The sequence below is a fragment of the Scyliorhinus torazame genome, chromosome 6 (genome assembly GCF_047496885.1).
Source record: "Scyliorhinus torazame isolate Kashiwa2021f chromosome 6, sScyTor2.1, whole genome shotgun sequence".
NCBI classification, from domain to species: domain Eukaryota; kingdom Metazoa; phylum Chordata; class Chondrichthyes; order Carcharhiniformes; family Scyliorhinidae; genus Scyliorhinus; species Scyliorhinus torazame.
In genome coordinates this window covers 53,060,800-53,074,362 of record NC_092712.1, presented here as the reverse complement: position 1 = coordinate 53,074,362, position 13,563 = coordinate 53,060,800, and the positions used below count along the sequence as shown (strand labels likewise).

The window sequence follows — 13,563 nt, the reverse complement described above, 5'->3', positions numbered from 1 at the left end:
ATTTAGCCTGCCCAATCCACCTAACCTGCACATCTTTGGACTGTAGGTGGAAACCAGATACGCCAGATGAAACTCACGCAGAGAGAATGTGCAAACTCCACACATTCACCCTGGGCCAGAAGCGAATCCGGGTGCCTGGTGCTGTGAGTCAGCAGTGCTAACCATTGTGCTACTGTGCGCTCACCATCCATCCCCCAAATCAACTGCAACAAACATCAAATTTCTTTTAAAAGCAGATTTCATTTCCAATACATTCACAAAAACAGAAGTACTACAATCGCTTTTCATTACGGTGTGGCAGTTTCATCATTTTTAGAAATCACAACCACCGTTCTGTTGGTCATGTAGAGGGCAGTAAGCTATATACCCACACAATGTACTCATAAGTTGGAACTCTGTCATTTTTTTTGCTTTTATTTTGCCATGTGCCAGTCTGAATCTTGGTTTTCATGTGTTTTCTTTCAGACAGAGCTTTTCTTTATTCTGTCATTTACTCTCATTCTGGACAAACGTTGGCAACCATTAGCACTCCCTTGGCCTTTTGTTCCAGTACACTTTTGTCATTTAATCTCTCCCCACCAACACAGATCTACCCTTTTGATTTTCCTGCCCTCCTCGTCAAAAGCCCACAGCCCCATCACATTGAACAAGCAACACAGAACATCATAGAATTTACAAAGCAGAAGGAGGCCATTCGGCCCATCGAGTCTGCACCAGCTCTTGGAAAGAGCACCCGACCCAAGGTCAACACCTCCACCCTATCCCCATAACCCAGTAACCCCACCCAACACTAAGGGCAATTTTTGACACTAAGGGCAATTTATCATGGCCAATCCACCTAACCTGCACATCTTTGGACTGTGGGAGGAAACCGGAGCACCCGGAGGAAACCCACACACACACGGGGAGGATGTGCAGACTCCGCACAGACAGTGACCCAAGCCGGAATCGAACCTGGGACCCTGGAGCTGTGAAGCAATTGTGCTATCCACAAGGCTACCGTGCTGCCCCTACAGTGGGCATACAGTGCAGAACATACAGTGCAGAAGGAGGCCATTCGGCCTATCTAGTCTGCACTGGCTCACTTAAGCCCTAACTTTCACCCTACTAACCCCTCCTACCCTTTTTTGGTCACAAAGGGAAATTTATCATGGCCAATCCACCTAACCCGCACTTCTTTGGACTGTGGGAGGAAACCGGAGCACCCGGAGTAAACCCACAGAGATACGGGGAGAATGTGCAGACTCCGCACAGATAGTGACCCAGCAGAGAATCGAACCTGGGACCCTGCCGCTGTGAAGCCACAGTGCTAATCACTTGTGCTACCATTCTTCACTCCAGGTCGGACTCCAAATTTTAACTCTTACCACAGATGCTGCCAGACCTGTTGAATATTTCGAGAACTTTCTTTTAAATTTGTTTTATTTTAGAAATATTTTTATTGGAGGGCAGCACGGTGGCGCAGTGGGTAGCACTGGAGCCTCACGGCGCCGAGGTCCCAGGTTCGATCCCGGCTCTGGGTCACTGTCCGTGCAGAGTTTGCACTTTCTCCTGTGTCTACGTGGGTTTTGCCCCCACAACCCAAAGATGTGCAGGGTAGGTGGATTGGCCACGCTAAATTGCCCCTTAATTGGAAAAATGAATTGGGTACTCCAAATTTCTATTTTAAAAAATATTTTTATTGAACGCATTTTTCACACATGCAAAAGCCAAGCTTCGGCAACAGGTTTTTTAAATGTGTTCCTGACAAAGTTGGGTGTACGCTTCTAAGATAACGAAGTTGAATTTTGACAAAGGGTTATTCCGGTTAGTAACTGAATCATCTCCCAGTGAGCAGCGCTGCCCTTCCCGGACACGGACATATTCGCCTCCCCCGGCCGGGCTCCTCACTGGTGACCTTTCACGGGCACAGCGACGTGCCCCCAGCTCAGTGGCTGGGCGGAGACGCACACGTCACGTGCTCATTTCCATTGTCCGACGTGGCAACGATCGGGGCGGCTCGCGGAGGACAAAGGGGGCGGGGCTCGCAGGGAGCATGCTCTCAGGTATAGGGGCGGGGCGAGGGAGGGGCTTTCAGGCGATGGGGGCGGAGCTCCGCGGAGTAAGAGACCAGGCTAGCGGGACAGGGGGCGGGGCTCTCAGGGATTGGGATGGGACTCTCAGGGCTAGGGGTCGGGCTCTGCGAAGTAAGGGGCGGGGCTAGTTGGAAAGGGGACAAAGTGGAAGAGTAAGGGGCGGGGCTAGTTGGATGGGGACAAAGCACTGAGTAAGGGGCGGGGCTCGAGGGGGTAAAACGGCGGGGCTCCAGGGGACAAAGGGGCGGGGCTCCAGGGGACAAAGGGGCGGGGCTCCAGGGGACAAAGGGGCGTGGCAAGGCTGGTTTAAGAGGCGGCTTCTGGTTGCTGCCGCAAGCCGATGTTGTCCTTGTCTATCCTGGGCTCGGTCTCCTCCTTTCCGTGCGTGGGATGGAAAGTCCCATCGATTGGACATTTTAAACATTAACGAGAGAGAGAGAGAGGAGTGATGGACATCGGACGAGTTCCCGTCAGAAAAGTTTGACCTTAATTTGAGAGCGGCCTGGAATTGGTTTTTACACGAAACTTTTTAATCCGACAGAAACTTTCACTCCCTCCTTCCTTCCTCTCACCTGTTTGAGAAACGGTTTATTTGGGGTGCCGGTGGGTTCCTGCCCCCTGCCCCCTCTCCCCGGTGACGGTTGGAGGGAAGCACGTGGATTGAGAATGGGCTGGTGGCGGTGCCGCGGGCTCGCGCTGCTGCTGGCGGCGGTGACGCTGCTGCTGTTGCTTCCCCAGGTGCGCGGGGCGAAGGACCCGGAAGTGTACTGCGGAGGTGAGTGTGGGGAGGGGTACTGGTGATGTTGTTGCACCTACGCTGACTACAGCAGCTTGCTTTTATAAAACACTAACAACGTCCCACCGCGCCTCGCAAGAGAGAAACCCATCCCCTCCCCTGCCAAAGAAGACATTTGGACAGGTGAATCCACAGGATGCGCTTGCATTTTAAGCAACTTGCCTCCCTGTCAAAAACAAAATACCTCAGCAGCTCTAGATCTTTAAAAACAGTATTTCTAACATTTTCGCTTTTGTCTCTTTTCCTCTTAAATTCCCAGCTTGTTTAACAAATAACCCAAGTTTTGACACCGAGCCACAGAAGGGCGATGCCAGGGCAGGATGACTAAATTCCCAATAAAGTAGGGTGTGGAGGGTGTTTTCCAGGTGGAAAGCAAGGCTGAGGGGTTCCAGGAGGGCACAGTGATTAGCACTGCTTCCTCACAGTGCCAGGGACCTAGTTTTGATTCTGACATTGGGTGAATGTGTGGAGTTTGGACTTTGTACCCGTGTCTGTGTGGGGTTTCCTCTGGGTGCTCCAGTTTCTTCCGGCAGTCCAAAGATGTGCAGGTTAGCTGGATTGGCCATGCTAAATTGCCCCTTTAGTGTCCAAAAAGGTGGGCTTACAGGGGAGTGGGCCTGGGTAAGGTGCTCTTTCAGAGGGGGGTGGTGCAGACTTGGTGGGCTGAACGGCCTCCTTCTTCACTGTAGTTATTCTATTCCAACCTAGACTTGACGGCTGAAGGATTGGATATCAATGGTGGAGCAAGTTAAATTGGAAATGTGCAAGTGGCCAGAATTGCAGATGCTGGTACGGCTGGTGGAAGTTACAGAATTACAGTGGGTTTGAGGCCGTAAAGGAACTTGCAAATGAGGATTTTAAAATAGAAATATCTGACCAGAAGCCAAGTGCAGTGACGAGTTAAAATACAAGGAGCAGAGTTTTGGCCCACTTCTTTCAATCTCTGGACATCCCAAAATGCTTGCCAATTTTTCTAGGATATTCACTGTTGTAACAATGAAATGTTGGTGCACAGCCAGGTCCCGCATGTTGCAATGTGATATTCCATTTTTGGTGATGTTGGTTGAGGGGTAAACATTGATCAGGGCAAATTCATGCTCACCCGAGAGGGCAGTTTGGGGTCTGTTTAACATCTTATCTGTAATATGGTGTCTCTGTCAGTGCACTGGCACAGCGGAGCACAGTCAGCCGAGATTCTACATGCAAGTCTCTGGACTATTGCTCCCAACTGTGCAATGGCTAACAATAGGTATAGGTAATAGATTTTAACAAAGTAACCCAATGATACTCTCAGGAGAAGACGGAATGAGGAGCTGAGAAGTTAAAAGATGAAAAATCATTTGAGTATTTGTTTTTTTTTAAAAAAAAAAAAAAAAAAATTTAAGAGTACCCAATTAATTTTTGTTTTTCCTCGCTTCTCGGCCTTTTGGCTAAGAGCAAGAGTAGTAGGAGCCTTTTGGCTCAGATCTGGTATGTCTCTCTTGTGGGGACCATGAATTGGATTCAATTTGAATTTAAATTGGTTTTTGGAGCAGGCAAGGAGCTGAATTAGGGGTTCGCCCCAACCACACTCTTGAGCACTGGCTTTGTAACTCAGAAATTGAGCGTGGCCAATCCACCTACCCTGCACATCTTTTAGGTTGCGGGGGTGAGACCCACACAGATACAGGGAGAATGTGAAAACTCCACATGGACAGTGGGGCCAGGATCGAACCCGGGTCCTCGCCGCTGTGAGCATTTGAGTATTTGTGACTGGTTAGGTCAGTGCAATATATGGTGGGCACGGTGGTGCAGTGGTTAGCATTGCTGCCTCACGGTGCCGAGGACCTGGGTTTGATCCCGGCCCCAGGTCACTGTCCATGTGGAATTTGCACATTCTCCTTGTCTGCGTGGGTCTCACCCCCACAACCCAATTAATAAAAAAAAACGACAGTGCAATATGGAAGTTTCCACCCTCTTGCCAAGTGTTAACTTTTAATTGCATTTGTTGGATTGATTGAAGGAATTGTATGAATTTTGGGAGGGGGAGAAAGTAAATATGCAACACTGACTGCAAATTTTAAAAGATTTACAAGTGCACTTAATATGGGTGTTTCCCTCGCTGAACAAGTATGTATTTGATATTATTGTTATGAACTAGTGAGAAAATGAACCAGCTTATTATCTTCCTGTTGTTTGATTTGACTACCATCCGAATTGCTGCATGAGAAGGCCAAGGTTCCTCTTGTTCTCCTGACAGCTGTGTGGTTGTATGCTCCAAGATAACTGAATTGTTGACTAATCGTAGCGATCAGTCGCTTCACTTTTTTTTAATGAAACATTTTTATTGAGGTATTTGTGATTTTGTAACAATAACAGAAGAAACAGTGTACATACAACCCTTCACTGTTAATCTACAATATGCCCAGCCATGACATAACTGATGGGATTGTTTTGGTAATCATGGGTCCAAGGTCACCAGTTCCTTGCAAACGTGCTAGAATTGCCATATGTTATGCTTCCCATTACTTGCAGACTGCATCAATTTACTTGTTCATTATATCAAAATGTTGTTTTTTGAAAGAAATCTATTTAATTTGCATTTGAATGAATCAATACTCACTGCTTCCAAAAACTCCCCAGGGGGCGTGTTCCCCGGATTGACTGCTTGCATACTGAAATATTGTTTCTGTAAATTAGTTATGAATTTACCTGCATGCATACACTAAATTCTCCAGTTATACTTTTCTGGATAATACAAAGTAACTGTCAACATTTATCTTGTCTCATTAGAACACATCATCTTGTGTTTCATTCTAGATGAGAACATGCCTACGATATATAATTGCTTCTCATAATCTCCCTTTCTGTTGTTTGCTCTTGTTCTTTACCTTGCATTTTTCCTCTTCTATTTCCAACCAACCCATTCCAACAGTTTATAGTTGTCAATAGAAACTGAGCTTGGCAATACTTTGATGGAGTGAGTCTCCCTCACGTTTGATGTCTCCACCTCTTTCATAGGCAGGAAGGGGCATGAGGTCCTGCAGCAGGAGTTCAGGGAGCTAGGCAGAAAGTTAAAAGACAGGACCTCGAGGGTTGTAATCTCGGGATTACTCCCTGTGCCACGTGCCAGTGAGGCTAGAAATAGGAAGATAGAGCAGATAAACACGTGGCTAAACAGCTGGTGTAGGAGGGAGGGTTTCCATTATCTGGACCACTGGGAGCTCTTCCGGGGCAGGTGTGACCTGTATAAGAAGGACGGGTTGCATCTAAACCGGAGAGGCATAAATATCCTGGCCGCGAGGTTTGCTAGTGTCACACGGGAGGGTTTAAACTAGTATGGCAGGGGGGTGGGCACGGGAGCAATAGGTCAGAAGGTGAGAGCATTGAGGGAGAACTAGGGAATAGGGACAGTGTGGCTCTGAGGCAGAGCAGACGGGGAGAAGTTGCTGAACACAGCGGGTCTGGTGGCCTGAAGTGCATATGTTTTAATGCAAGGAGCATTACGGGTAAGGCAGATGAACTCCGAGCTTGGATTACTACTTGGAACTATGATGTTGTTGCCATTACAGAGACCTGGTTGAGGGAAGGGCAGGATTGGCAGCTAAACGTTCCAGGATTTAGATGTTTCAGGCGGGATAGAGGGGGATGTAAAAGGGGAGGTGGAGTTGCGCTACTTGTTCGGGAGAATATCACAGCTATACTGTGAGAGGACACCTCAGAGGGCAGTGAGGCTATATGGGTAGAGATCAGGAATAAGAAGGGTGCAGTCACAATGTTGGGGGTATACTACAGGCCTCCCAACAGCCAGCGGGAGATAGAGGAGCAGATAGGTAGACAGATTTTGGAAAAGAGTAAAAACAACAGGGTTGTGGTGATGGGAGACTTCAACTTCCCCAATATTGACTGGGACTCACTTAGTGCCAGGGGCTTAGACGGGGCGGAGTTTGTAAGGAGCATCCAGGAGGGCTTCTTAAAACAATATGTAAACAGTCCAACTAGGGAAGGGGCGGTATTGGACCTGGTATTGGGGAATGAGCCCGGCAAGGTGGTAGATGTTTCAGTAGGGGAGCATTTCGGTAACAGTGACCACAATTCAGTAAGTTTTAAAGTACTGGTGGACAAGGATAAGAGTGGTCCGAGGATGAATGTGCTAAATTGGGGGAAGGCTAATTATAACAATATTAGGTGGGAACTGAAGAACATAGATTGGGGGCGGATGTTTGAGGGCAAATCAACATCTGACATGTGGGAGGCTTTCAAGTGTCAGTTGAAAGGAATACAGGACCGGCATGTTCCTGTGAGGCAGAAAGATAAATACGGCAATTTTCGGGAACCTTGGATGACGAGTGATATTGTAGGCCTCGTCAAAAAGAAAAAGGAGGCATTTGTCAGGGCTAAAAGGCTGGGAACAGACAAAGCCTGTGTGGCATATAAGGAAAGTAGGAAGGAACTTAAGCAAGGAGTCAGGAGGGCTAGAAGGGGTCACGAAAAGACATTAGCAAATAGGGTTAAGGAAAATCCCAAGGCTTTTTACACGTACATAAAAAGCAAGAGGGTAGCCAGGGAAAGGGTTGGCCCACTGAAGGATAGGCAAGGGAATCTATGTGTGGAGCCAGAGGAAATGGGCGAGGTACTAAATGAATACTTTGCATCAGTATTCACCAAAGAGAAGGAATTGGTAGATGTTGAGTCTGGAGAAGGGGGTGTAGATAGCCTGGGTCACATTGTGATCCAAAAAGACGAGGTGTTGGGTGTCTTAAAGTATTAAGGTAGATAAGTCCCCAGGGCCTGATGGGATCTACCCCAGAATACTGAAGGAGGCTGGAGAGGAAATTGCTGAGGCCTTGACAGAAATCTTTGGATCCTCGCTGTCTTCAGGGGATGTCCCGGAGGACTGGAGAATAGCCAATGTTGTTCCTCTGTTTAAGAAGGGTAGCAAGGATAATCCCGGGAACTACAGACCGGTGAGCCTTACTTCAGTGGTAGGGAAATTACTGGAGAGAATTCTTCGAGACAGGATCTACTCCCATTTGGAAGCAAATGGACGTATTAGTGAGAGGCAGCACGGTTTTGTGAAGGGGAGGTCGTGTCTCACTAACTTGATAGAGTTTTTCGAGGAGGTCACTAAGATGATTGATGCAGGTAGGGCAGTAGATGTTGTCTATATGGACTTCAGTAAGGCCTTTGACAAGGTCCCTCATGGTAGACTAGTACAAAAGGTGAAGTCACACGGGATCAGGGGTGAACTGGCAAGGTGGATACAGAACTGGCTAGGCCATAGAAGGCAGAGGGTAGCAATGGAGGGATGCTTTTCTAATTGGAGGGCTGTGACCAGTGGTGTTCCACAGGGATCAGTGCTGGGACCTTTGCTCTTTGTAGTATATATAAATGATTTGGAGGAAAATGTAACTGGTCTGATTAGTAAGTTTGCAGATGACACAAAGGTTGGTGGAATTGCGGATAGCGATGAGGACTGTCTGAGGATACAGCAGGATTTAGATTGTCTGGAGACTTGGGCGGAGAGATGGCAGATGGAGTTTAATCCGGACAAATGTGAGGTAATGCATTTTGGAAGGGCTAATGCAGGTAGGGAATATACAGTGAATGGTAGAACCCTGAAGAGTATTGAAAGTCAAAGAGATCTAGGAGTACAGGTCCACAGGTCATTGAAAGGGGCAACACAGGTGGAGAAGGTAGTCAAGAAGGCATACGGCATGCTTGCCTTCATTGGCCGGGGCATTGAGTATAAGAATTGGCAAGTCATGTTGCAGCTGTATAGAACCTTAGTTAGGCCACACTTGGAGTATAGTGTTCAATTCTGGTCGCCACACTACCAGAAGGATGTGGAGGCTTTAGAGAGGGTGCAGAAGAGATTTACCAGAATGTTGCCTGGTATGGAGGGCATAAGCTATGAGGAGCGATTTGAATAAACTCTGTTTGTTCTCACTGGAACGAAGGAGGTTGAGGGGCGACCTGATAGAGGTATACAAAATTATGAGGGGCATAGACAGAGTGGATAGTCAGAGGCTTTTCCCCAGGATAGAGGGGTCAATTACTAGGGGGCATAGGGTTAAGGTGAGAGGGGCAAGGTTTAGAGTAGATGTACGAGGCAAGTTTTTTACGCAGAGGGTAGTGGGTACCTGGAACTCGCTACCGGAGGAGGTAGTGGAAGCAGGGACGATAGGGACATTTAAGGGGCATCTTGACAAATATATGAATAGGATGGGAATAGAAGGATACAGACCCAGGAAGTGTAGAAGATTGTAGTTTAGTCGGGCAGTATGGTCGGCATGGGCTTGGAGGGCCGAAGGGCCTGTTCCTGTGCTGTACATTTCTTTGTTCTTTTGTTCTTTGTTCTCTTCTTTCTTTATGACTCTCCTTAAAACCTACCTCTGTCCAGGCATTTAGTCACCTGTCGATATATTTCTTGATTTGCATTGGTGTCAATTGTTGACTGATTATGCAGCAAGAAACACTTTTTTTTTCTACATTAAAAGATACAGGTGCGAGTTGAATGATGTGATAGCTTTTGAGTTCCTTCCTCTACGGAGGATCTGCTGAAAATCAAATCAAACCAGTGAGTTAGGACATTATTTGTAATAATTTGGAATTTTTTTAAAAGTGAAATTCTGGTATTAATAATATTTGCTTGATCCTGTATTGCAAGTAGTAATTACACTAAATGCTTTAATATTGAAATGCTGAAGTCACTTTAGTGATTTATACAGATTCATTGGTCTACAGTCTTGAGAGCATTAGAAAGTAAACGGAGGGATAACTAATATTTCTACCCTCTTGAAGTCTAATTTTACCCATTTGAAGTGACCTCTACATATTTTCTACAGACCATAAATTCTATAATTACGTGATTCTTTATGACTTTTCTGTCTTCAGCCGCACTAATTCCTAAAACTGGGAAAATGAAATCCTCAAATTGGTTCAATGTCAAGAGGCACTGGTGAACATTTTGCGTGGACTATTCGGGGAGGCAAATGGGCTGTGTGCGTGGGGGAAGAATTAAGGGATTGAAAAGAACTGGTAAATTGGCTGCATGTCCTGATTCTCCTATCTCTAGGAATTAAAATGTTCCTGGTTTACAACCTTGGGTTGGCTTAATTAGACCAAGTGCTCTTCTCTTGACATTAAATTTAATGTGAAGTCAAAGGGTTTTACAGCACAGAAAGAGACCTACCTTGTATGTACTGGCCATCAAGCACCTATCCATTGTAATCCCATGTTCCAACACTTAGTCTGTAGCCTTGTATGTTATGGCTTTTGAAATGCTCATCTAAATGCAGTGAGAGTTCCTGCCTCTGCCACCCTTTTAGGCAGTGAGTTCCAGAATCCCACCACCCTCCACGTTAAGAACTTCTTCCTCAAATCCTCCCCAAAACTGCTTCCCTTTTTCTTAAATCTATACCCGCTGGTTATTGACCCCTCTACTAGGGTGGGGAGGAGGCAGCATGGTGGCACAGTGGTTAGCACTGCTGCATCACAGCTTCAGGAACCCAGGTTCCTACAAATCATACAAACAGCAAGGGGCCCAGCAACAATTCCTGTGGAGCACCACTGGACATAAGTTTCCAGTCACAAAACAACCCCACTGGTCACTCTCTGCCTCCTGCCATGAAGCCAATTTTGGATCCAATTTGCCAAATTGCCTTGGATCCCATTTGGTTCTTGCCTTCTTGACCTGTCTCCCATGCAAGACATTGTTTAAAAAAATTTAAAAAAAAATATTTATATAAAAAAAAAAAGCTCAAGTCCCGTAGACTATATCAACCGCACTGCCCTCATCTACACGCCTGGTTACCTCCTGAACAAAAGTCAGTCACATTTGTTAGACATGATCTCCTGACCAAGTCTTGCTGACTATCTTGATTAATCCTTGCCTTTCCAAGTGAAGATTAATTCCGTCCCTCAGATTTTTTCCAATAATAAGACCAAAAGACATTGGAGCAGAGTTAGGCCATTCGGCCCATCGAGTCTGCGCTGCCATTCCATCATAGCTGATATGTGTTATGGGCCAGTGTTTAGAGAACCCCAAAGTGTATCATGGAGTTCACCTGACCCACCACTTTTACTAGATTGTGGTAAGGGGAGCACACGGCCCACTCTACAGGTGTGGTGCAGCAGAAATTTTAAAGTAATTTTTAAAGCAAAACAATGTTTATTCTATGAACTCAGTTAACCTTTTTAAAACATACAGTGAACATCTTGGCAACCATCAATTTAAATACAACCCCCAAAGAATACAACACTAATTAATTCTTAAACTTTCCTTTCAACATCCAACTTTCCTTTCAACATCCATAAGACAAAAAACCGTTTAACAGAAGCACATCAGGTTTAAATTCTCTACTGAGAGCAGTTATCACTCGAATTCAAATAATCTAGAGATAGTCTTTAGATGGCAGAGAGATCGAAATTACACTTTATTTAGCTGGCTTCAGATCCAACACGAAAACAAAACCAAAAAACAGACACGCCCAAGCTTTTCCTCAAAGTGAAACTAAAAAGCTGAGCCACAGCTCAGCTCCACCCACATTCTGACATCACTGCAGCCACTTGAGCAGACAAACATTTCTTAAAGTGACAATCCGGTGACATATGTTTCTCATCCCCATTCTCCTGCCTTCTCCCTATAACCCCTTGTTAATCAAGAACCTAGCTATCTCTGTTTTAAAGATACTTTATGATTTGCTCTCCACAGTCTTCTGCGGAAAAGAGTTCCACAGATTCACCATCCTCTGGCACAAAACTGCTTACCATTCTCCAAGAGCCTTGTACAGCCTCAGAAGCACAATAATTTCCCTACCACTGATGTTAAACTCACTGGCTTGCAATTACCTGGTCTCAATGACCAAAATCTCAATTACTGCTGCTTGTGGTGACATTATTTATATAAAAATGTTAGTCATCTCTGCATTATTTCTCTGCCTTAATAACTTCCTCCCCATTTATAGTTTTGTAGTGCCCCCTTTCCCTACTTTGCTTGAATGATGGTGCCACATTAGCTGTTCTCCAGTCTTCTGGCACCTTTCCTGTGGTCAGAGAGGATTTGAAAATTAACATCAGAGTCCCTGTAACCTCCTCTTGCCTCACATGGCCAGCCTAGGATACATCTCATCTGGGCCCAGGGACGTATCCACTTTTTAAACCCACTGATCTGTTGGAAGTACATCCGTCTCCCTCCATGCTTATTATATCATCATAGCCTTCTCCATAGTAAACACAGATGCAAAATACTCATTTAGTACTTCACCTACAACTTTCAGCTCCAAACACAGGTTGCCACTTTGCTTCCTAAACTCTACTCTTTCCTTAGTTACTCACCTTGGGATGTTGGCACTTCAGTATTAATTTTATTAAAGCTTTCCAGATTTTGCAGTTTAATGTTTAAGCATTTTGAACGAACATAGGCTTATTTGAGATTTCCGTATGTAATTGGGCTAAAACAGCCATTACTTGAGGCGGATCGCCACTGTCGTCTTGGGCCAACTCGAGATGGGTAATAAATGTTGTTCTGACAGATTTTCTCACCCGCTCAAATGGATAAAAAAAGTTGAAAGGTGAACTGATGCAATATGAATATTCATTGATTGCAGTACATTCATTGTCGGTTTGTGTATCATGAGCATTTCGGCAAAATGACCTGTCCGGAACTCAAAATTACGGGTACTGACTATAGGAAAGAATATCTTGCCGGTTTTAAAGAAGTGTGTTGTGAGCCAATGACTTGGCTTACAAGATTATTTGATTCACAAAATATATTGATGGCATGTCTACTTGTGTGGAGGGAGATGGAAAGTTATTAATTTGTGCTGTTGAAGTAATTTGTCTTTGAATGCTTATGCAAATGAGCTACTGCTTTCTGATGTCTCCCTTCCAATAATTGTTTGTGCTGTACTGACATTTTGGAAACAAATTTGATCTCAATTACAGCTGCTTGTCGTGATATTTTTTATATAAAAATGTTAGTCATCTCTGCATTATTTCTCTGCCTAAATAACTTCTTCCCCATTTATAGTTTTGTAGTGGCCTCTTTCCCTCCAGCAAGCAGTGAAATTAAGAAACCAAGAAATTGGGGTGTTTCTCTATGTCCATCTTTCTTGAAAAATGAAACCTATTGTCACAAGTAGGCTTCAAATGAAGTTACTGTGAAAAGTCCCTATTCACCACATTCCGGCGCCTGTTCGGGGAGGCTGGTACGGGAATTGAACCGTGCTGTTGGCCTGCCTTGGTCTGCATTCAAAGGCAGCGATTTAGCCCCGTGCTAAACGAGCCCCGTCTAATGATGTGCATTAATAAATGTGCACGCACTTTGTTTGTAAGTGCCCATTTAAGCTATAAGAAATGTAGATGTGCATCATATTGATATGTTTGTATGTTGTGATGAGCATTTAATTGTGCCTTCCTCACCCAGTTATGTTCATGATGGGATGTGTTTTGTCCAGAGGTTAGATGGGTTACAGAGAATTAAAACTCACCCAGAACTGAATATTTCACAATAAAGACAGCGAGGGGATGTATTGGGAAGCTGGGATACACTTAATTTGATGTGCTAATACTGCTGATGGTACTTGTTTGCATTGTAAATGTAATGCAATAATGGAAGTTACCTGTGTGAACTGGATTAAATATCCTCCAGTGAAAATGCTGAAGTGCCACACTGACCGTGTTAATTACAATACAACCAGTTTACAAACC

The 13,563-nt window shown here is 45.1% G+C and overlaps 1 protein-coding gene across 1 annotated transcript in view; it reads left to right on the top strand.

Moving 5' to 3' along the window:
* Positions 1–2,377: 2,377 nt before the first annotated feature.
* Positions 2,378–13,563, top strand: part of LOC140424789 (protein canopy homolog 1-like) — a 175,475-nt gene continuing 164,289 nt past the window's right edge. The window contains exon 1 of the mRNA XM_072508200.1: positions 2,378–2,850. Coding sequence (XP_072364301.1) covers positions 2,742–2,850 — 109 coding nt within the window. The 5' untranslated portion in view covers positions 2,378–2,741. The remainder of the gene's footprint in view (positions 2,851–13,563) is intronic.